We start from the raw sequence: 25,354 nt of genomic DNA, 5'->3' as shown, positions 1-25,354 counted from the left end.
TTTCAAACATACAGAAAAAGTTAAAGAACTTTACAATGAACATCTATGTACCCATCACTCAGATTTTACTTTTCACATTTTAATGTATTTGCTTTATTATATATCTGTCCTCTATTCCTCTATCCACTTTTTATTTGATGCTTTTCAAAGTGGGAGACATTAGTACACTTCCTTCTAAATACTTATATAGATAGATAGATCATTAGAGTTAGAGATTTCTCATTGTTTTTTGTCATTTTGGAATAAAACTTACATGCAATGAAATGCATAAACCCTTACCAAGATGTAGAACACATACATCTTCTATTCAGTCCTTTTTTGGACTGGCTCTTGGCAGGCCTGGCTCCCCCCACTCCAGTCACTTCCATTAGAGAAGCTGAAGGGTTGATACAGGTAAGGTCAGATATATGATCTAACTGCCAATCAGATACTCACTTCCTGAATTTTGAATGTTAAGCACATGATGCAGAATACCTGTGATACTGTGACATGCTAAGAAATATATATTTTGGTCTTCATCCTTGCCAGAGTCCCTAAAACCCTTGTAATCCCTAAGTGATAAGAATGAAAGAAGCATCTTTTGTTTAATTAGTTGTTTGTACCCATTTCCTGCAATAGCTCCAGAACATAAAGTCAGTGTAAAGAGTGTCTTTTGTTATTCATAACAAGCCCCTTTCAATCACTCCTGGTTGACCTTACAGAGGTGACGTGAAAAGCCCCTAAGGAAGGGGGGCTGGTTGCTAGGAGACCCAAACTTGAGATTAGACAGTTGAAACTTTCACCACCACCCTTTTTACCTCAGAAGAGGAGAGAGGAATTAGAGATTGACTTAGTCACCAGTAGCCAATGATTTAACTGATCATGCTTACATAACGAAGCCTCCATAAAAACCTAGAAGGATGGGGTTCAGGGAACTTTCCAGTTGTTGAACATGTGGAGGTGCTGGGAGACTGGCATGTCCAGAGAAGGCGTGGAAGCTCCATGCCCCTTCCCCATACCTTGTCCAATACATCTCTTCCATCTGGCACTTCCTGAGTTGCATCTTTTTATAATACATCACTAAAATGTAAGTAAATGTTTCCCTGAGTTGTGTGAGCTTTCCTAGCAAATTATTGAGCCTGAAGAGGTGGTTGTGGGTACCCTTGATTTATAGTTGGTTGATCAGAAGTACAAGTCACAACCTGGGACTTGCAGCAGGCATCTGATGTGGGAAACCGTGTTATGGGGATTGAGCTCTTAACCTGTGCGGTCCACCCTAACTCTGCGCTACTGTTAGAATTAAATTGTAGGACAACAGTTGGTGTCTGCAGAGAATTGGTTGTGGGCGGGGGAAAACCCCACATATCTGGCTGGCATAAGAAGTATCCAGAGCCAGTAGTAGAGTAGCAGAAAAAAAAAGTTTTCCTTTCGTTGGCCTAGAGAAAAAAACAGTAGTTTTTCCTATATACTGCTCAAACAGAGTGGTTGGTGATTCACTGATGTTACAACAAACAGTGGGGCTCAGACAAGATTCTCTTTGATGTCTGACCTCCAGAACTTGCCTGTCAGCCAAGCATGCTCATCACAACTCTTCCCGAGTCTGGAAGCTCCAAACAGCTTTTCAGTAAATTCCCTTTTCTCCATCTAATTGCTAGAGTTGATATCTTCTGCACACAACCAAGAAAACCCAACTGGTGTATTGATATTAAATTATTTAAATACCTCTTTATTAACAATGAGAAGTTCTCTGGGAATCTAAAGACATTAGAGATTTGGAACACTAAAGTAGCCCAAATAAAAGTAGATATCACATGCAGTTTAAATTTAAACTGTGTTATTTTTACTCAGTGACACACCAACCAAGCAGTTAAATACTTCAAGTATCTCGTCAAAGTCAAGACACCTCCTAGCGGCTTTAATCACTTTTCATGTTCAAATAGGTATTATTCTTGACATCAATTATGTGTTCATTAATATATGTAATGAATTAAGATTCCAATAGAAAACTCTTAATTATAGACTCAAAGTTCATGTAATTTAACTTTCTATCTGATGCTTGGGTTTCCTCAGTAATATCCCTAAGTTGCTAGCTAGTGCTTGAACACTTGTAGTAATTTATTGGAATGCCTACAGGCATTCAGAGGAATTCACTAAGTTTCTGATAGACAATTCTAATTGCTAGTTTTGTTTTTCCCAATATTGACTTGAAATCTGTATCTCTAGTAGCTTCCACTCATTAACCACAATTCTGCCTCTGGCCCAACTTCCACACAATTGTCCTTCAGGAATCTGAAGATTATTACTAGACGGCCAACATTTCCCTCTCCCAGTAAGCACTTGCTCCTCTGATGGGATTTCTTCTTTACTAGCCTGAACCCTCCACTCTAGCTATATTCCAAGTGTTTCAGTACCACGACATCTGTGATTATGATTTCTTTCTTATTCATTTTCTACATTAAACAAATCTTCCACAACACATTTATATTACCTTTATGATGACACAATGATTTTTTTTCAAAAAAATACATCACAGGAATCATCAGAGTACCTTCTCTAAAATGATGACTAAAATATGTCTCATGACAAAATTTATATTCAAATCTGAAAGGAAGAGTAAAAGAACTGAGTCAGAGCACTGTAGATGGGAATACTCTTACTGCTATGGGGACACGATCCCGTAAGGATGCTTACACACACATTAGAGATTTCTCATCTGAACGGGCTAATACAAGTTACTTTATTCTAAAGGTGAGAAAATTTAGAACTAGAAAGAAGGGATTGCCCAAGTTTAAATCATTAGCCTAGTGTTTTTGACAAAGCCATAAAATTAATGACTTCTCTGCTTAAAATCTTTTAAACAGTTTTCCATGGCCCTTTGCATAAAGCACACATTCCTTGTCATGGCCAGTAGGGCTCTCCATGATCTGGTTCCTTCTGTCTTCTCCAGCCTAATCTCAAGCTCTGCCCCTGCTCCCCTCACCCTGCATCCTATGTTCCATTTATTCAGTTTAAGTTCTTTTGCTCATCTAAGACTTTGAATATATTTTCTCCTCTTCCTAGAATACTCTTCCCCTTACCCTCATTCTGTTCAGCTAAATCCTACTCATTCTTCACTGCTTCCCTGACTCCTAACTTATATTAGTTCTCCCTATGTGTGCCCATAGAAACTAGGACCCCCTAATTTAGATGAAGTTTCCCTATACACTCCCAGAAGGCTCAGCACTCCTCTCTTTGCAAAACTCATATTCCTTTTTAGGTGAGTATGTGTTTAACACCTATCTTGCCTGCTAAACTGTAAGTCCCGGGAAGGCAGGCATGGCATTTACCTTGCTCTTTAGTCTGAGCACTAACATGTTACTGGACACAAAGTAAATCATAAATATTCCATTTTTAAAAGGCTTAAGTTAGCTTATAATTGCTAAAAAAAATCTATTAAAATATTGTTAAGATGCTACACTATATGGTAGCATCTTGTTCTTGCTATAGAGCAAGACTCCATTTTCCATGTATAAAGCACAAAGCCAAACAGGAAACTTTTGGAATTCAGACAAACATGATTACTTTACTATTCAAATAACTTAAAGAAAGTAAATAAAAATCTGATAACAGTGCCAATCACTGTTAAAGCAATCATTCACTTCAAGATCCATGCTTCAAAAATTGAAGAAACTAGAATTATAGATTTGACATGTAACTTAATCACCTTCCTGAGAAATTGCTGAAGTGTAGAAAAGTTCAGATTCTGATAATCAAAGGGAGATAGAAGCAAAGGAACATTGAATATACTATCTAATCAGTGAGTACAAAGCATAAATGTTGTGCATTTTGAATGAGGATTAAGAGCACAGCCCTAGAGCCAGAGAGCCTGCATTCAAATCCTGACTTTACTACTTCCCAGCACTGTGATCTTGAACAAGTATCTCAGTCTGTGCTTCAGTTTTACCATCTGTAAAATAAACCTAAAAAACTGTACCCACCTCACAGAGTTGTTGTGAGGATTACATGAGTTAATACATAGTATGCGTTATTCTTTTTATTCTGTATATACCTCAGTGTTATTAAGATGAAACCCAGGCTATCACACTGCAGGGTTTATGGACTCTGCCCTTTATTTTTCTCATAACGTCAATTCTCTTTCATCTCAATTCGTGAGTATAGCAATTTTCTTTCCCTATTCCAAATCTCCTAATATGAAGTCAGTGCAGAATCAAGAAAGGAAATTAATTTTTTCTCTTTAAAGGGGTATCAAACATACTAACAGGCAAGTATGTTTTACTGTTATATGGGAAAGTCTCTGAAAGCAGAGAAAGACTAAAAATCTTTACGAGCAGACGGGCCACGGAGACACTTAGAACAAGGTGGGTCCATGCAAATCCAGCAACACTGCTGTCATACAGTCATCATCACACTCATCCTGGCACTGCTGGGCCCAGGCTCCTGAGGCCAGAGGTATGCTGAAACCTACTGGTTCGGTCTAAATAGATCAGAGTTGACTAAAATTTTTTGATATGAGTTCATAATGATTTTATATAATGTTAATACATGTTCAATATATAAGAAACCACTACCTAGATTAAAGGACCAGAGTAGGCTGAATGTCTTCATTTCACCTCAGATAGAATTATTACTTTTGTCTTAAATAGTTTTTATTTCTGTTTTCCTCTTAAAGATTATTTAAGGGGATGAAACAAGTGATGCTTCATAATAGGATACTAACATCACTTCAGATTTCTATAGTCTTTATTTTTAATACTGTATACTTAAATCCACAGAGAGTTGAATAATTTCTATTATTTCCTCTTAATAGAAATTTAACAGAATGGAAAACTTTCATTCATTTCATCTATTTACTTATTTGACCAATTTTAGTAGAATATCTACCATATTTTGACCTGATAAGAGTTGAGAAACAGTCCTTGTCTCTTGGCAGGTGTCTGTTGACAAGCAGCCTGAGCCTAGTCTCAATAACCCTGTTGTGCATCAAACGTAGTGCTCCAAGCTCCATTTCTATCAACAATCAGGATGTGTGAGCACCTGTCCTGAAGTAATAGGTGAAAGTCTTTCCTAGGAGAAAAATGACCTTGGCAGCTCAGCTAAGTCAGCCATGCCCTCTTAGCTGGATTAAATATATTAGATCTTTTCCAGCTTTCTCTTATCTTCCTCTTTGCACCCTTCCCATCACCAGGAAAGCTGGCCTTTGAAAACATTTAATTCTTATATAACAATCTTGAGCACTAAGCTCCACCTTAACTCTTCAAAGAAGAGTTCAAGTCAATGACAAACTGGACTACCCATTTACAGATGACATTAACACTTTAAATGGAAGACACATTTTCTGTCTCTCTAATAAGAGGGAAGCTGAGCAGCTTAAACCCAAGAGAGAAAGCAATTTGCACTTTCAGGCAGTGGCAATAAAAATGATCTTTTTACATGAAGGAATCAAATTAACGTGACTGTTAGGATGGAGAGCACTGTAGGGCTTTTGGTTAAATTTTAACTGTTCAGAGGAATTATCCTAATTCTAGCCTTTATCGCATATTGTGTAGTTTTAACACTGCCTTGCAAATACAGAATCCCAAATCATCAAAATTGTGGTCATAATCTATCAGCCTGGAGTACTTTGACAGCTCAGGAAATGCACCTGGGACTTTCCCTCCACCAATTCCCTCCCTGCATTATAATTCTTAGGATGTAATTATGAAGCAAAAAATAATGTGAAGGTGACATAATGCACTTTTCTACCAGTAGGACACGTGTGCTCAACAGAGCATTAGTGACTTGGAGATATTTTTAACCTCTATACTCAAAGAACACCCAGGGAAGGATTTGCCACTGTTCCAACAAGCTGTACAAGTGGAAGACTTGGCCATTAATAATATTAGGATTATTCCAGAAGAGGACTTTTGAGTATAAAAAGGGGAGTCCAATTTTCTGAAACTTACCCTTCTAGGCATTCTGTGTAGCTAACTGTTGAGATTCTGATTAGGAAGTAACTTTAAGGAAGTGTTACAAAGAGGAAAGTAGCACATGTGATTTGGATCTATCTAAAAGATTTTTAGTAAGGCCCGTAAAGAAAATAAAGCACTTCTTCAAGTCTTTAAAAGATTTACTTATATTTAAAAGAATATATATTTATATTCTTTATATTAAAAGAATTCTATTATATTAAGAGATTATATTGTTGTATAGCTCTATGTTAACAATTGTGCTGTGACTTATGTAGGTATATGTGTATCAGTTTTGTTTTTTTCTTACTATAAAGAATCATAAGAATCTCTTAACAAGTGGTTGTCTTTGGAAACCACTTAATGTGTATTTTCTAACCTACCTAATACATATATTGATTTCCTTTTATTGTGTTACAGACAACAGGAATTATTTGGATAGGGAGATTACCTCTGAGTAGTAAATTTATCAATAAATAAAATGTTTTATTTCTGTGTTTTGGTTTTTATTTTTATGTATTTTCCAAATTTTCTACAATCAACATATGAGTCCTTAACCAGGAAAAAAGACATTAAAATGCAAGAACAGGGAATAGAATTTTTTGGCAAGATTCACTTTAAATAAATAGATAAAAAGCTATTCTTTTTGTAATATGCATTAATCAACCTTATTACATCATTTCCCTCCTCAAAACCTTCATCTATAGAATTAAAAATATCAGTTAGTATTATACACAAAAGCTTTCATGATCAACACCCACTCTATCACTACTTCCTGGTCCCTCACCCTCCCTCTCCAGGCCCCACCCCCAGTTTTAGCCAGATGGAACAAGTAAATTCCTCTCGCACTACCTCTCTCTCTTGTGTGCCTCTCAAAGTGTTATTCCTTCTGTCTGGAACATCTTTCTCTCCCCCTGACAACCTGACAAATTGCTATTTTTTCTTTAGAATTCTGCTCAAAAGTTTCCACCTTTAAGCACAGATAGGCATTGCTGGTGGGTATATTAACTGACACAACCTTTAAGGAAAGTCCTAGGAATTTAATCTATAGATATACTCACACACTTCTGCGAAATTATGATATACAAGATAACTCACTGCAGCATTGTAGCAGCAAAATATTGGAAAACAGCCTACCTATCCACATGTTGCAGTAGCGTGTTAAACATATTGTAGAAATCCATACAGTGAAATACTACGTAGCTTTCAAATGAATGAAGACACCCTTTGTGAATTGACATGAAAAAATCTCCAATATGTATTGTTAAGTAAGAAAAGCAAAGTATAGAACATAAAATGGGACAGCAAAAGTTCCATAGAAAAAAGGGAGAACCTATACAAATTTGCTTATATGTATAAAAATATTTCTTGAAGGATACCTTTTAAAAACCTAGTAACACTGCTGGGACAACAGGAATGGATGGGAAACTACATTGGATACCATTTCATATTTGTTGAAATTTTGAAACCATGTGAATGTATTACTTATTTAAAAAGTAAAATTGTAAAAGTTTAAAAATCAAAATACTTGTATTAAAAAAAGTGTCCACACCTTTATGAAAATACCTCTAATTCTAATACCCTCTTCCCTCATTCCTTTATTCATTCATTAGAACCTTACTGACTGCTGACACTACGTGCCAGGTGCTATGGTAGGTAAAAAGGAGAAATAAAAACCTACACGGAAAATGAACTTTAGAACACAACTCAGGAAAGCAGATAGAATATCTCCTTTCGGTGAGTGCCCAGGGTTGGGGGTATGACAGGAGCACACAGGACAGAGACACCTGTGCATTGCTGACACTGCTACTCACATCTGGCTTATGCTAACTGTTCAAATGGCTGTTTCCTACACTAGATTGTTACCTCTTTGAAGGTTTCTCAAAACTTAACAAAGTGCTATACATGTAGGAGGTATGCATATTAAGTGAACCACTGAATAAATTAAGGAATAACAGAAATAACCACTGCATTATTCTTTTAACAGTCAAGAGCTAACTCTAACCCGATTCCACAAACTGTTTTATGAGAATTTAGTATATAGGTCTAAGGATAAGAAGATTTCGAGACAACTTTCCATATCTTATGTGTACACATATTTATGAATGTGTTTGTCCCAAAACATAATGCAGACCTTTGATTATACCTATGTGGTACTTCATTTTTCCCCAATACTGTTCATTAAATATGTACAGACTATGCACTACAATGTTGGGCCGGAGATACAATGGTAAACAAAAACAGGCATAGCTCTGCTCTCATGAAGGTTACAGGTTAGTGAGAGATTAATCAAATAAGCATATAAGTTTCACAAGTATTTTTCTATATGGTCAAGAAGAAGAGAGAAACTGGAAGGCATGGTCAAGATATCTCCTAGCCGGTTGTAAGGAAAGAAAGGTATCTAAAACCTCTGTACCTGGGATAACATAAAAGAAACGTTATGTTAGGGGATTGTGAAGAGCTTAGGTGGAAAAAAAATCTTTATTTTCCTGAACCTCTAACTGAAATTTATCAGTTCCTTCAATTATAAATGTAGGCAAAAATCCACTGTATTATTTGTGATGTTGTCACCAACAGATATTACAGATATTTTCATTCACATTACAAGTATTGCATATATATCAAAATATTGTTTATATTTATTATTTTAGAGTTACAGATTTCCTACCATATTTTGTTATTTAATGTGCTAATAAAGAGAGCAGCACATATTAATACATCATAAACCTGATTTTTATCTATTTTTATAATTATATTTTAATATAATTGGTTCCCTTTGTAATCTTATGTATTTTATTTTATGCATTTAAAAATGTTTTCTGATAAGGGGTCCATGGACTTAACCAGACTGCCAAAGAAATCCATGATCCCCCCACAAATTTTTGCAAATCCCTGGGCTATAAAGATGGATCAAGGTTGGGATAACAATGTTGGTGCTTCCTAGAATTTCACTGGCAAGAGATTTCTGTTTTTAATTACCTTTGGAAGAGATGGGAAATAAGAATGCCAATTTATTTCAAAGTTCCAAGTAAAATGAAAAGGGTAATCAATTGTTTGGTAAGTCTGAATTTCCAATCGTATTTTATTGCATTTTTCATTGAGTATGTGTCATTTTCTGATGACAAATTTGTAGATATACAGTTTTGGCGAGTATTACCTATGCGTGCTATTGAGAAACACAGTGTTTATATGTTTTATATAGCTAACCTAACCATGATGATCACATTAAGGGCCAATTATATAAGCAGTAGATGATTATTCAGCAAATATTCACTTTCCCCTCCTCCCTCTCTGGTGGGGTGTGCTTTCCTGCTCCACTCTGTTGGAAGTGGCCTTTTGATTTGCTTTGGTCAATGGAACACAGACAAAAAAATCAAAGTGTGCTAGATCCAAGCCTAGGCATTTAAGAGGTATCAAACATTTCCACTGATCCCTCTAGGAACTTCCAAACTCTGCCACAAGAACATGCCCCAGGTAACCTGCTAATCACAGAAAAATGAGAGGTGTGGAGCTGATCTAACTAAATCTGTGGCCCGGAGTTAAATTCAGCTATGCTGAGCTATATCTTGCCAAGACCAGCCAAACCCTAGTCACCCAAAGACTCATAGGGAAAGATAAATGCTTATTCGTTATGCACCCCTGGGATTTATGTTGTTTGCTATGCAGCAATGTCTAACAAAGGAAATATGATACAAGTACTCTTTAAAAACTTTGCCAGATTAACTAATGTTCTCCATTCCTTCTACAAAGAAATTTGATACCCTGAGCATGCTGAACTCTTGTGGCTACTAGACTGTTTCCACAACTGAGCTCATGCTTAAAAGGAGTTAATTGGGCCGGACATGGTGGCTCATGCCTGTAATCCCAACACTTTGAGAGGCCAGGCTGAGGCAGGAGGATCACTTGAGGCCAGGAGTTAGAGGCTGCAGTGAGCTATGATCATGTCACCGCACTCCAACCTGGGGGACAGACTGAGACCCTGTCTCTCACAAAAAAAAAAAAAAAAAGAGTTAATTGCATTTGTTCCCAAACCTATGTTCATAATAAAATGAATGTAAAAAGAAACTGAATTACTGTTTCTATAAAAACTAAGTTAAATGGTCTGGAAAGACTTGACAAAGATGAGTGGTTAAATACAAGTCACTGTCACATTAAATGGTGACAATGCTAACATCAAAAATGTAAAAAAAAGTTACAAAAATCTCTATAAGTTTTGCTACTAGGTTGCTTCACAAGTTTATTAATTTATTGCCCCTCTTAAGGAAACTGAAATTAGAAACCATACGGATTTCAGAATTCCTATGAAAAGAAAGGGAATTAATGGCTCCATGACAAAATTAATAATGAATAATTTGTTTTAAGTTAAAATAAATATTTAAATCAGTATGTACCACATTTTATGCTGCTTATCCTGAAGCAACTATTTCTATTAATCAACCAAATACAGTCCTAACTGTTTCAGATAAGAAGGCTTCTATAAATATTTCAGTCTGCTAGAAATCCTATTGTGGGCATAACAATCACCAGGGCCACGGTGTTTTGTTTTGTTTATTTATTTATTTATTTATTGCTGCAAATCCTGTTTATAAACCCGCTTGAAGTCCTTGCATTGAGTTTGAATACTGCAACTTGATTTCACATTGAGCTTGAGCACTATGGTGAGTTTTGATGTAATACTGGTTTCTTTAATCCTCATTTTAGATTTCTGTTAAAATTAGATCCATTAGATTTTTAAAATACAACATTATATACGGAATAAAATTTGAACTACTTCATCTGACTTATAGAGGCCTACATCATATCCTGCCTTTTAACTTCTTCCCCAGCCTGACCATACCAGTCTGCCCTTGATCACAGTGCTCCAACCACAGGGACTTTCAGGTTTTGCTAATACATGAAGCTCTTCACCACTTTGGAACCTCTAAGAAGTTTCCTCTGCCTGAGATACTCTTTTGCCTAATTTTCCTGTGGATGTCATTCAGATTTTTTTTTTTTTCTTTTTTTTATTGAGACAGAGTCTCGCTCTTTTGCCCAGGCTAGAGTGCTGTGGCGTCAGCCTAGCTCACAGCAACCTCTAACTCCTGGGCTTAAGCAATCCTCCTGCCTCAGCCTCCTGCGTAGCTGGGCCTACAGGCATGCACCACCGTGCCCGGCTAATTTTTTCTATATATTTTTCGTTGTCCAGATAATTTTTTCTATTTTTTAGTAGAGATGGGGTCTCGCTCTTGCTCAGGCTGGTCTCAAACTCCTGACCTTGAGCAATCCACCCTTCTCGGCCTCTCAGAGTGCTAGGATTACAGGCGTGAGCCACCGTGCCCGGCCTGTCATTCAGATCTTAAATGACACCAGTGAGGCCTTCACTGACTATCCATCATAAAACCTCCAGTTAATCACTTTGGATTACACGACTCCATTTTAAGTCTCTGTATGGCACTTATCACTAGCTAATATTTGTGTCATACCTCTCTTTAGTTTAAGATTCACAAGAGTTGGCCGGGCGCGGTGGCTCACGCCTGTAATCCTAGCACTCTGGGAGGCCGAGGTGGGCAGATCGTTTGAGCTCAGGAGTTCGAGACCAGCCTGAGCAAGAGCGAGACCCCACCTCTACTAAAAATAGAAAGAAATTATATGGACAGCTAAAAATATATATAGAAAAAATTAGCCGGGCATGGTGGCGCATGCCTGTAGTCCCAGCTACTCGGGAGGCTGAGACAGGAGGATCGCTTGAGCTCAGGAGTTTGAGGTTGCTGTGAGCTAGGCTGATGCCACGGCACTCACTCTAGCCTGGGCAACAGAGTGAGACTCTGTCTCAAAAAAAAAAAAAAAAAGATTCACAAGAGCTACCATGTCTTTTTTGTTCATACCTAGATTCCCAGTACCAACAATACAATATAGCACAAAACAGCAAAAAATGAACATTTTTGATTATTAAAATGAATACAAATATGGGTGGCTAAAACAAAACAAAAACCTAGAGTAATATTTTCAATCATTGCTGACAAGCTATGATTATATAAAATAGTGAAATAAAAATCAATGTATTATGTTTCATGACAACTGTTCCTATAATATCTTCTGTAAAAAGATATTTTGAACTGATTTACAAATCAACCCCATCTCCAATATCAAGTGTAGAAAGATTTCTCAACATCTGAAATAACATTAAATGTAGAAAAGTTATAATTATTAGGATAGAAGCTGGTTTAATAATTTCATAATTTATAGCAAAATAACCTAAATAATTTTTGGATGGTAATGTATTTATACAGTCTTGCTAAAAGTTAATCTCTTTTTATTTCAAGATTTTTGAAGAAGAAGAACCAGTTTGGAATAATAATATACGTATGTCTTTTTCTATGTTCTAGGTATTCTTAAGTGATTTACATATATTAACTGATTTAATTTTCACAGCAATCCTATAGGTGCTACTAACATGATTCCACTTTTACAGATGAAATCTGTAAAAATGAAGCTCAGAGGGGTTAAGTAACCTGCCAAAGTCACAGAGCTAATTGGGGGTGAGGTGGGATTGGACCCAGGCTGTTTGGCTCCAGTTTGTGCAAAGGGGCTCTGATTTATAGTATTTCAGCTCACCTAACACTATTCAATCAGATTCTTGCCAAAGGAATCTAGAGTTGTGATTCAGGGATAGCAACTTAACTCTCTGCATATGGCAGAACTATAAATCTGGATGCTATATGGCAGCAAAATTCTGCCATGGGAATAAAAAAGCCAAGAACTCTGAGACAGAGAGATATAAATAAAGTAGAAGTAAAGAGAGGAGTTCTGCAGGCGCAGCGGCTCATGCCTATAATCCCAGGGCTTTGGGAGGATCGCTTGAGGCCAGGAATTTGAGACCTACCTGGGCAACATAGTGAGACCTATCTCTACAAAAACACAAAATAAATTAGGTGGGTGTGGTGGCACACGCCTGTAGTCCCAGCTACTTGGGAGGCTAAGGCAGAAAGATTCCTTGAGTCCAGGAGTTTGAGGCTGCAGTGAGCTATGATCATGCCACTGCACTCCAGCTTGGGTGACAGAGTAAGACCCTAACATAGAGGGGGTGGGAGAGAGAGAGAGAGAGAGAGAAATATTAATTAGATGGCAACAAAGAGGGAGAATGCCTGCCAGCTCTGCCACCTAGCTGAACTCCTGCCCCTGCATTTAAAGGAACAGACTCTGATGTCCACATGACAAAACTTCTTATTTAAGATAGCACAAGATTTTATTACTTACAACTGTAAGAACTCATCAACTGATAAACCAAATGAGAAAAGATTTTGCTCCTTGGACTAAACCAAAATTGATAAAATAGTGCCAAGATGTGCACATGCTAAATTACAATGAGAATAAAAAATGTTCAGATAACATTCTTTAAAAATATGGATGAATCTTAATTGGTTTTATTATGTGTTAGCCTAATCAATAGTTGAATTGTACATCCAGTGAAGATTTAGAAATAATTGTATTGATTTTATTGTTTTCCCCATCTCTGACATACAGAATTGCTCTGAATTTTTTTTTAATTTGGCATGCTTGATAAAATCTCTTTGCCAACCCAATAAGGAGGAAGTAATTACAGAATGCTTACTCTCATCTCCCATTTATAGATCAGAGAAACTGTAGCACCCAGAAAGAGCTCCCTTCCTTTGCTGGCACAGTGCTGCTATTTTGGTATCTGTTGGTTAAGAACATCTATCCAGTGCCAGTATAGTTCAGCCATGTGTTAGTCTGGTTAAACAGCTTTTGTTAAAGAACAGTGTTCCAACCACTGGACAATCAATTCTTTTACAGTGATACTTGAATTTCTAGATGTGGAACATAGTAAAGCCAGAATGTGTCATATCTTTTCTCCATTGTATTCTTGATACCTAACTTTCCCATTCCCAAAGATTGACACCACAACAATCTTTCCAATTTTTTATGGTGGGAAGTTTATAGTAATTTGCAACTTATATCATTTACTCCTCTCATGCAGGTCAGTTGCTACTTCTTCCTAAATAATATCAGTGTATCTATGCATTGCAAGAACTAATTTCTTTATTCTTGTTGCCACTGTCAAGTGTCTAAGTCCAGACATTAATGAAACTCTTTTCACCTGCGTTGCTCTAATGGCCTTTTTTTCCCCCATGGGCAATGTGTCCCCTGTCAATCCATTTCTGCCAGATTACTGCTCAGTAATTGATCCCACCTACTCAGCTGATGGCTTATCCCACACACACTCCCTCCTATTGGTTTTATATATTTTTACGTTGTCGTCTCACCCTCCTGAGCTCAAACCTAAGATCTTCTGCACTATCTTCAGGGTAGCAGGTTTCAAGTTTCTTGTAGAACTGATATCCTGATAGTGGTTCCCTAATCAAGCAAAGTAGTTCTCCCGGGGAACCCAACTAGTCCATTTTCTCCTCTTGTCCCCCCCGCCCCTCCCTTTACATCCCCGTGGTGCCTTACCACTGAGCCCACTCCTTCCTTTAGGCCTTCTCCAGTTTTTATCCCTTCCCTTATTGGAAGAGGAGACAATTCATAAGAGCTTTCATTATGCTAAATAGTTAACAACTGTTCTCGTTTAATCCTCACAGTAATCCAGTGAGGTAGTCCTGTTATGTCTCTCATTTTTCAGGTGAGAAAACTAAGCCTTAGAGGAATTAAGTAATTTATTGATAAGTAGATCTAAAACTTGAACTAAGACCTGTGTAACTTTTTTTTTTTTTTTTTGAGGCACGGTCTCGCTCTGTCCCCTGGGATGGAGTGCAGTATCCTCTTCATAGCTCACTACAACCTCAAACTCCTGGGCTCAAGATGTCCTCCTGCCACAGCCTCCCGAGTGGCTGGTACTATGGCCCGAGACACCACCCGAGACTAATTTTTTTTTTTTTTTTTTGGAGAGAAGGGATCTTGCTCTTGCTCAGGCTGGTCTTTAACTCCTGACCTCAAGCAATCCTCCCACCTCAGCCTCCCAAAGTGCTAGGATTACAGGCGTGAGCCACAGAGCCCAGCCAGGACTGTGTAACTCTAAAGCCAACCAAATAGTTTTAACCTCTCAGCCTTTACACAAGCTATTGCGCTTCTCAGAAAGGATCTATCCTCTTTTTCTGGCTGGCAAGCACCTGGTCAGCCTTCAAAGCCTAACAAGTGTTCCAAACCCCTTTTGGAGGCTTCTTCCACATTGTTCAATTAGTGGTAATTATTCTCCACTTCATTCTACCCTATGACAGCAAATAGCATCCTCATAAATATTTATTTTGCTTCTATTGCTTACTGCAGCAGTCCCCAACCTTTCTGGCACCAGGGACCGGTTTCATGAAAGACTGTTTTCCATGGACAAGGGGGGTGGGGGGAAGGTGATGTTCAGGTGGTGATGCGAGCCATGGGGAGTGGCTGAAAATAAAGAAGAAGCTTCTTCGTTCACGCTGACCGCCTCCTGTGCAACCCTCTGGTTCCTAAGTTTCATGGAAGACAAATTTTCTACAGGGAAGGGGGCGTAAGTGGGTGGCGGCGGAGCTCTGCAGCCCAGTCCACGGACCGGTACCAGTCCTTGGCTGGGGACCACAGGCTTACTGGACTGTGAGGTTTGAAGGAAGGGACATTCTATTTATACTCAGCACATTCTAATAACCCCCAAAATGTTTGCAATAGTATGTATTGGCCCCTACTAATATACATCTGAAGGCAATGTTCCCTTCATAGCTACTTCACAGATAGCTACTTACAGATTAGAAAGTTGAAATAATTCAGAATATAACTTGGCATTTAACCTGAAACATTTAAGCTTGCCAGAGTATGCATTTATTATTAAGATTGTTCACTATTTACGCATTAGATCATGCATTTTGTGGCGTCAGCCTAGCTCACAGCAACCTCAAACTCCTGACCTTGAGCGATCCACCCGACTCGGCCTCCCAGAGTGCTAGGATTACAGGTGTGAGCCACTGCGCCCAGCCTTAGATCATGCATTTTGAATTTAAATACATATTCAAAGCCTCCTTTGGAACTCAAATATAACAGGCGTGATCTTTTCCCTTTATTTATTATCAGTCACATATAAAAATAACTGAAAACGGCAGAGGTGGTAGAGAGAAATGCTGGCCATTCTACTCCGAGACAGAAGGCCCTGACAGGAAAACTCTAGAGATTTCAATACCACAGTTGTTTTTATTCCCTGTATGAGCACCTTGAGCTGAATTTAAAGATACTTTTGTATGTGTTTGTGTTCGGGGAGGGGGGTGATGGTAAAATTTTGCCTCCAAATACAAGCCAATGAATAATTAAAGAAAAGGTAATCTGTTGGATTTAAGGGGAGGCAACAATACTGTGTCCAATGAGGCACCTTTCTAAATGTTTCTGGAGTCATTTTGACTACAGTTGATTTTCACCCCACATGCCAATTTATTCATGTTAAGTTCCAATAATAGCTATTCTAGGTTTTTATTTAGCTTACCTTAGTAAATACAATATTGATCTAGGTAATTTCTTATTGTGCATGTGGATGATATAGAAGACATGAGAATTTATTCTTAGCTTCCTTATCCTTTTTTCTTACCTGTTATTATTGTAAAGGGTTCTGTGATTTTCTTGCATCATCACTCATTTTTAAGGGATCAATAGGACATAACCACATTTTTCAAAGTGTGGATTGAGAGATTTCTGAAATCAATGTAGTGGCTCAAAAACAATTAAAGCTTTTAAACAATTAAAACAGAAAGAAAAAAACCCTGAATAAACCACACGTAGCAACAGTAGGTACTGTTTAGTCAGATTATCTTTCAGTCTTGTGGGTGTAATGGCTTACAAAGCAGTTTTTACTGCATGTGTCCATCAAAAATGTTAGGAAGACACAGGGCCACTCATAAATAAAAAAAGATTGAGTATCCACACCTGGGAACCACTGTGCTTAACAGGATTTTTACCATTCAAGGAATCAAAACACCTCCCATCATGAAACAAAGTCCAATTACAGAAAGATATTTAATTAATTCTGTATTAAGCTTCTAAATACCCTTCATAACAGCCAAACTAAACCTAAAGAGGATTTTATAAGTTAGCAAGAGTGTAATTTGCTTCACAGGGTAGTAATAAATCAGATTGAGAAGCAATTTATTTTGTTTTGTAGAATGAGTATTTCATATGATTTAAAGGGTTCATCTTAGACAAAATAAAAAATTCAATGTTAATTCAATATGGAATCAAAAGTAAATGACATTTTATCTTAGTACAATTTTACGATTTTTCCAGATGAACCAAAACCAAATATTATCTCCAAAAGACTATTTTAAATTTCAAATCTGATAAAGAAAAATAAATATCTTCAGAAAGTTGTTTAATTTCTGGCCCGGCATGGTAGCTCATGCCTGTATTATTAGCACTCTGGGAGGCCGAGGAAGGAGGATTACTTGGGTTAAGGAGTTTGAGACCAGCCTGAGCAAGAGTGAGACCCTGTCTCTACTGAAAATAGAAAAATTAGCTGGGTGTCGTGGTGCGAGCCTGTAGTCCCAGCTACTTCAGAGATTACTTGAGCCAAGGAGTTTGAGGTTGCAGTGAACTATGATAACGCCACTGCACTCTACCCAGGTGACAGAGTGAGACTCTGTCTTAAAAAATAATAATAAAAAAGAAAATTGTGTAATTTAACACCCCAACATCTATATTATTTAAAAGTTTAAAAGACACACAAAGCAATATTTTGTGTGTCTATCATACCTCCAGGGCTTTCCATATTAGTGACCAGTTTCTTTCTTTTTTTTTTTTTTGAGACAGAGTCTCACTCTGTTGCCCAGGCTGGAGTGCCATGGTGTCAGCCTAGCTCACAGCAACCTCTAACTCCTGGGCTCAAGCAATCCTCCTGCCTTAGCCTCCTGAGCAGCTGGAACTAAAGCCACACAGCACTACCACGCCTGGCTAATTTTTTCTATTTTTAGTTACCCAGCTAATTTTTTTCTATTTTTAGTAGAGACAGAGTCTCACTCTTGCTCAGGCTGATTTTGAACTCTTGACCTCAAGCAATCCTCCCAACTCGGCCTCCCAGAGTGCTAGGATAGTGACCAAATTCTGTATCAAATAAGCTACAGGGTTAGGAGTTCCCTTTGGGGGAGCTGGGGTTGCATCATGGCACAATATGTATCTATCTATATATATATATATGCACAACCTACAAATGAAAGACTGTTTCTCACTAAGAACATTAGTATTCATTCATTCATTTTTCTCTCTCTCCCTGTTTCTTACATGCATGCGCGCACACACACAAGCACAGTGGCCTACACATACTGAGCATGGGATGCGCCCTGTGACTCGGGAGGCTGTCTGCCTCTTCAGCCTCCTCTGTCTTCTGCACTCCGACACTTCAAATCTGTTTGTGCTGCTTCTGTCCTTTGGCCTGGAAAACTCCTAAACTTTTGGAAGACTCAGCTCAGACTCCTTCAGAGGATCTTGACAGGACCATCAGAAAGAAATGAAACAGAATTCTGAATTCTTTGGATAAGTTTTCATGGTGAAATTAATGACTAAAATAAAATTTAAAGATTATCTACAACCATGGATTATCTATCCTATCCTGACTCAGTGTATATATACTGTATATTGTGGTTAACCAGAAATTGGCAATAATATTTACATAAAGTATATAATTATAAAAATAGAAATTATGTATATTAAATAAGAAAAGCAGGCCAATATTTCTGTGTTAACAAATATTTTCAGAAGCATAGTATGGTTTTGCTTTTTTTTTTTTTTTTGGTCCAGCTGATTCTTTTAAACTGTATCCATAAAACATCCACAAAAGTGGAGAGAATATAATGAATTCCTATGTACTTCTCACCTAGTTTTAACAATTATCAACACGCAGTCATCTGGTTTCATTCATATCACCAGTCCTACTGGATTACTTTGAATCTCTGTAGACATTTCATCTATAACTCTTCAGTATGTATCTCTAAATTACCATTAAAAAATAATATAATTGCCCCCCAAAATTAAATAATTCTCTTAGTATCATTGAATACCTAATTAGTGGCTAAATTTCCCCAATTATTTATAGATTTTTTAATAGTTTGTTCAGATCAGCATCTAAAGAAGGTTGATACATTGCATATGGTTGATATAACCCTAAAGTGTTTTTAGATCAATCTATGGGTTTCCCTTTTATTTTTTTCTTGCAATTTATTGTTTGAGGAAATTGTCATATTATATTTTTAAGGTACGGTACCTTAAAATAGAGAAGTAGCGTTTCATATTAGGTTTAACTGTTACGATATATTCTTTCATTCTGTTATTTGTGATGAGTCCTATTAAATATCATGAACAAGAGTCTACAACAACTACAGTTTAAAAAGTTTGTTCAAAAGGTATGGACCACTGATATATTAAATTCAATAGCCATTATAACGATGACATCTAAGAGAAGAAACAAGAAACACTAGCAAGAACTTCATTGTTCTATCACGCCAGGACATGTACAATAAGACCCGTGGTAAAAAAAATTTTACAAATATTAAATCCAAAACAAATTGTACTATGTTATTTTTGTAATAGTTTTTTTAGTAATAATTTAAGACCCTGAAAGTTATCTAATTTTTAGGTAGCTCAATTCTCAACACTGATATTATGGCCTGCTGGTGGAAATGTTCCACTTCAAAGTGACTGAATTATGTGTGTGATTGAAGGTGGCCCTTACCTAATCATATACATACATACAAGCAAACACTAGGGACAAAGTGATATTTGGCACTATAAAATTCCTCTCAACCTCATTACACATGAAAGCATTAGTCTAACACTTTAAATGTACTACTGATGTGTAAGAGTGTTTAATTATGTAAATAAATTGTTGAAAACCTGTAGACTTTGTTGTAGCCTGTAACACAAAGCCAACAGCAATATTTCTGTTTTAACTCCCAAGAAGTTATGCCTCAATTGCTACAGAGCACAGCTACCATATTAGAAAAGATAAAACAGCCCCGGAGTAGTGTGCAAGGCACCACCTACCATGGACCTGGGCTTGCTGATGGCCACCAGACTAGTGAGGAAATCTTCGTCGTGCAGCTGGCTGAAAACATGGGCGTCATAGGCTACCATAATGGAGATTTCTTCCATCATCTTGCCAGCTGGCCTTTCCACAGCAGCAGCTGCTGCCCCAGCTCCAGACCAGACTATCCAAGGAAAAATCCTACTGCAGCTCTTTGCCAATGTACACACCCACCTGAGTTCGAGGGGGTGGAGTGTCAAACATCCAGAAAGAAAATGAAGAAAAAAAAAAAAAAAAACCGGCTGCTATCACAGGCTTGTCTAGCAATTCACCCCCAGCAGAAAACTAAAGGAGGTTTCTTATCTATGCAGGAAGTATACGCTATAAACACCTTCTGCATTCTTAACACAGAAGCTGGAAAATTCAGTTTTTGGAAATCTTTCTTAAACTTCAAAAATAGAAATAAGAAAAAGTTTCTTAACTAGAAATATCCTATAGCAAAAACCAAACCAAAACAAGAAACTGATTTGTGTTATATTCTTGGTAATTAAAAATTTTTGTAATAGTTCATCTTCTTACTTCAGTATTATGTATATGAAGATTTTTCTTGGAGGAGAAGCAGATTTTCTTACTGTTCTTACTGCTTATTTTTTCATATTCTTAGAAAATAAATAGATGACAACCATTTTAATTTCTCAGGATTTATAGAATTCTTGGTGCAGTTAATTCTCTCCTGAAGTATGAAAAAAAAAAAGATTCTTTTTTTCTGAGTATTTCTGTTAAAAAAAAGTACCAAGATATAAAAATGAAACAGGGACAGCAATATCAATTAATAATCATTTTCCCTTCTCCCACTAAAAAATATAAGTATTTTAAACAGAACTTAGTTTTCTGTTGTTATTCAGAAAACAACACAAGGGTCTCATTTATAAACTGTTTTTCCCCCATAGATAAAAGTTCTCTTCATTATTTATTTTTAAGGTTAGAGGTTTCTTTTAATTACCCAAATAAGCAGATAGCCACGAGCTGTTGGTGCCTTAGCCACCAGAAGTGTTTTTTAAAGTACAGCTGAAGACCGTAAATGAACCTCCGTGTTTCCAGATGAAAAGTCTAAAAGCTGACCATAATTATCATTACAAAGTTATCCAAATTACCAGGAAATACAATATATGCTAATTTCATGGAAAAAGTATTAAGCAAATAAAAATGTGTGGAAGAAGATAAAGCTTGTCTAAAAGTTGTTTTTCCAATATTCCCAATTAGGCTAATATTTTCCCTGCTTTTTATAGATCATGACACTGCAATACTATGAGAAATATTATTTGTTAGAACTAGAAATCAATCTGGCAATATTTATCTAAACTTAAAAGAAATACAGCAACTGGTTGGAATGTTTAGTTCTCATTACTAGTAGCAGGATTATGTTGTCTAAATTTGTTTGCTTTTCAGAAAACAAAACTCAGAATGAGATCTACAGTCTCTATTTTCCCATTTTTTCCAAAAGTATTTTCATCTAGATTAACATGATTACTTAAATAGTACCCTGTTCCATTTAAATGTAATTAGGAGAGTTCTGCAACTTCTATAGCATTCTAGATTAAAAGCATGCACACAAAAAAGGGGGAAAACACCATATTGCTAGGAAACCAGCAAGTCTAATAGGGTTATTTAAACAAAAAAATGCAACATTTTATATAAATCCTCAAGATTAAAACAGCTTCAAACTGTGTTTGACCCTTCTTGGAGCCAGCAAAGCATTTTTGCTTCATTTTTTTCTGCAATGCAGCTTTGTCTTTTAAGCACTATTTTTGTTAAAACATTTTTCCTGCATTTATCTTAATGCTGACTAACCAGGTAAAAATTAAATGATAATCAGGAGACAAGGCATTATAAGGCGTCTAGGCAGTTCATACCTTTTAAGTTCCTTTTTATCTTTTCAGAAGTACTTTTAAAAGATACTGTGAACCTCTTCATGCATTCACTAGCACCGGAAGATTTCAGATTTATCCTGCAGCACCATTTTCTAGATGTGAAAGCAATTCCTCTCGCTTTCATATTTTTCTTTGCTACAGTGACTCAGGGCTTCTCCACACTAATGTCTGCATAAGGTGCACTGACAAAGACACCTGTTGTGGAAGGTAAAGAAACTACTTCCCACAATGCCTTACTCCCTGCTGGCAACCACCCAGGGGCAAACAAGAATTATAACCGCATTTGAGCAGTTGCATATGCACCCTGACAAAGCACATTCAGTATAACCACAGGTAATCTTCTTGGTTAAGGAGAACACTTATAACTCAGGAGAAAAGGACTGGGAAAACAATATCAAATAGCACCTAGAGGTGCTGTGTATTAAACTCATAAAATATTTATGGACTCGGACTATAAAAGTGCAAAAACATTTTTGAGAACATAATGAAAGGCTGTAAAAAACAGCTTTAATTTTACATAAACAAGCTAACACCTTCAAATAATTCAGTCCTTTTAGAATTCTACATGAGTTCTTAGCTAAATATTTTTAAAAGCTTCTGACTTATTACCTTCAAAAGATTGTTCTAATTCCCCAGAGTGACTAGAATTACTAATAACGTTTCATTTCTAAATCCAAGAGATCCTCTACTGTAGCCACAATGTAGATTTTCTTGGGCAAGGACCTTCTAAGTTTGATTTGCAACCTTTATTCTTTGTCACGCTTAAAATGTTTCCTAAAGTTTACCTCAAAATCTAGGACAGAAAAAAAATTGAAGATTTTTTTTTCTTACATAATTAAATGTACTATACTTGTGGTTCCAACAAAGAGCATGCTCTTTGAAAACTGATGATCTAATAGAAAAATTTTTGCTGTACTATACTGACTTTTTCTCTTAAGATATTTTCTCCAGTCTTAGAAATAACAGCTACACCATACCCTCCCAGACTTCAGGAGCTATTGTACACAGTCATGTTTACTTACAGTCCTTAACTCCCAAGCAAGACACCTTTCTCACTCTTACCTTAAACCCGCGGCCCCTACCCCCAGCGGACCATTGATCTTCCAGGATTGTTTACACCTGAGTTTTTACTTCACACCATGCAGCTTGCACTTAAAAAAAAGGGCAGGCAGTGAAGAATTACCTGAGATCAAGGGGTGTGGTGTGGACAACACCATTTGCAGCTAAAATTTACCAGGAGAGCACTGTGTATCAAACAGCAGAAACTGAAGACATTCCTAGTAATCAAATAGACGGTCCCCAGTTCAAGCAGGAGCTAGCTAGCTGTCGGTCCCAGAGCAACTCCTTTAATTTCCCTAGGTTTCAACTTCCTCGTGGTCATGTAAATTGAGAGGCATAGACTAGAGCACTAGTTTTTACACCTGTGCAGAAAGAGTCAAAAGAAATGTGTCCTATTTCCTTCGACTAATAGTTTTATTGGGGGATTAGAAGGTGGAAATACCTTTTTAATCTATATCAGAATAAAAAAACAAAGGGTAACATTAACCCTAGATATTAAGAAAGTTCCCCCGGGATTGATATAATGTGTCTCAACAAATGCAGTCTACTTAGTACCCTAGTTTGAGTTTTCTAATATCAACTCTTTTGCCTAAAAAAGAGAATTCAATGACAGTAGTTATATTTTTTATTATTAATAGTTACATTAGTCCTTCTATTCAGAGACCAAACTGGCTATAAAATAATTTTCAAAACTCTTTCCAGATCTTACAAGAAATTTTAATGAATACAGTATCTCCAGTGGGTTTTTCTTTTCTTTTTTTTTTTTTTTTGAGACAGAGTCTTGCTTTGTTGCCCAGGCTAGAGTGAGTGCCGTGGCGTCAGCCTAGCTCACAGCAACCTCAAACTCCTGGGCTTAAGCGATCCTCCTGCCTCAGCCTCCCGAGTAGCTGGGACTACAGGCATGCGCCACCATGCCCAGCTAATTTTTTTCTATATATATTTTAGTTGGCCAGATAATTTCTTTCTATTTTTAGTAGAGACGGGTCTCGCTCTTGCTCAGGCTGGTCTCGAACTCCTGACCTCGAGCTATCCACCTGCCTCGGCCTCCCAGAGTGCTAGGATTACAGGCATGAGCCACCGCGCCCGGCCTCCAGTGGTTTTTAAATGCTGTTTTAAGATTTTACACTGAAAGAGTATCCCATTCCAGTGGCTGATTATGTCCCAACAGTCATTCTTTTAAGACTATACTGTTTTAATAAAAGCATACCTGGGTCATACTAAGTAAGCATGAATCAAATAAACCATTCCCTGGCCTTCAGAGGGCATCTGTTCTCAAGTGTTAAATTCTGAAACAGCCCAAACAAAAATCTAGAAAAACTTGAACATGTGTATATTTTTCTATTCTACATCCCCCAATGTAGCAAAGTATTCTCATTACGGGAATAGTATTTTGTCATCCACCAGTCAAAGCAATAAATACACTAAAAAAAATGATCCTACCTCATAAAAAATTACCTCACCTCAGGCTGTGAAGACCCTTTTCTCATGTCTCACATTTTACTTGTTTTTACATTCTCATCATGACAGCCATAAAATCACATGGAAAGGAGGACAAAACCACAAAGGAAATATGGTCAGGAAGGCAGGAAGGTCTTCTGCGTCCCCCACATGTACAGACAGAGCCCTGCAGAAACTGTGTTCCTCCTGCCTGATGGGCCCTCATCTAACATCTTTCCAGAAGTTCCTAAATAACGTAATGCAAACATTCACAAAGCATACATAACTCAATGTTAAGGATCTCCAGAATCACAAAAGGTTTATAGTGTTCACATAGAAATAAAGAACTATAAGAAAGACAAAGCCAGGCGCGGTGGCTCACGCCTGTAATCCTAGCACTCTGGGAGGCCGAGGTGGGAGGATTGCTTAAGCTCAGGAGTTCGAGACCAGCCTGAGCAAGAGTGAGATCCCATCTCCACTAAAAATTGTAAAAATCAGCAGAGCGTGGTGGCGTGCCTGTCGTCTCAGCTACTCAGGAGGCTGAGGCAGGAGGATCGCTTGAGCCCAGGAGTTTGAGGCTGCTGTGAGCTAGGCTGATGCCATGGTACTCTAGACCAGGCAATAGAGTGAGACTCTGTCTCAAAAAAAAGAAAAGACAAAATTTTGTAAGTACTTTCTTAATCATAGAAAACCAATATTCCAAGCAGGCTTCTACTTATACTTTGGAATACACATTAAAAAATCCCATGTGCTCTGAGTACGGGGAGAAAAGATAAAATGCGAATGACAAACCATAGAAGTATCAATAGAAGAAAGCTTTTCAGAATATTTTGGATCTCAGGATAGTCTAGTGACACCTCCTGAGTTTTCACAACTGGAAAAGAACAAGTAAAAGATAAATAAGCTTGTCCTCTTTAAAATTATGCAAAAGTAAATAAAGAACACCATTATTCTTGTATTGAATTCTAGCCATTCAGCTCATTATCTTTCCTATCTCTCCTAGCAATTGCTAGGAAAATTCAAAACCTCAGAAAACACAGATT

At 37.2% G+C, this 25,354-nt stretch overlaps 1 protein-coding gene across 5 annotated transcripts in view; it reads right to left on the bottom strand.

Annotated features, from left to right (window-relative positions):
- The window catches only part of RABGAP1L (RAB GTPase activating protein 1 like), a 654,847-nt gene that overhangs the window by 76,490 nt on the left and 553,003 nt on the right, over positions 1 to 25,354 (bottom strand). For 2 of the 5 annotated variants that reach the window (XM_069480242.1, XM_069480245.1), the window contains exon 1: positions 19,905 to 20,015. The exons of 2 other annotated variants lie outside the window; for them this stretch is intronic. In XM_069480242.1, coding sequence (XP_069336343.1) covers positions 19,905 to 20,015 — 111 coding nt within the window. Of the gene's footprint in view, positions 1 to 19,904; positions 20,119 to 21,797; positions 22,000 to 25,354 lie in introns of those variants that run through there. One more of the 5 variants, XM_069480246.1, reaches the window with a different exon arrangement.

The sequence above is a fragment of the Eulemur rufifrons genome, chromosome 8, assembly GCF_041146395.1.
Source record: "Eulemur rufifrons isolate Redbay chromosome 8, OSU_ERuf_1, whole genome shotgun sequence".
NCBI classification, from domain to species: Eukaryota; Metazoa; Chordata; class Mammalia; order Primates; family Lemuridae; genus Eulemur; species Eulemur rufifrons.
Note: the sequence above shows the minus strand (reverse complement) of the source record. Positions and strands in the feature narration are given on the sequence as shown.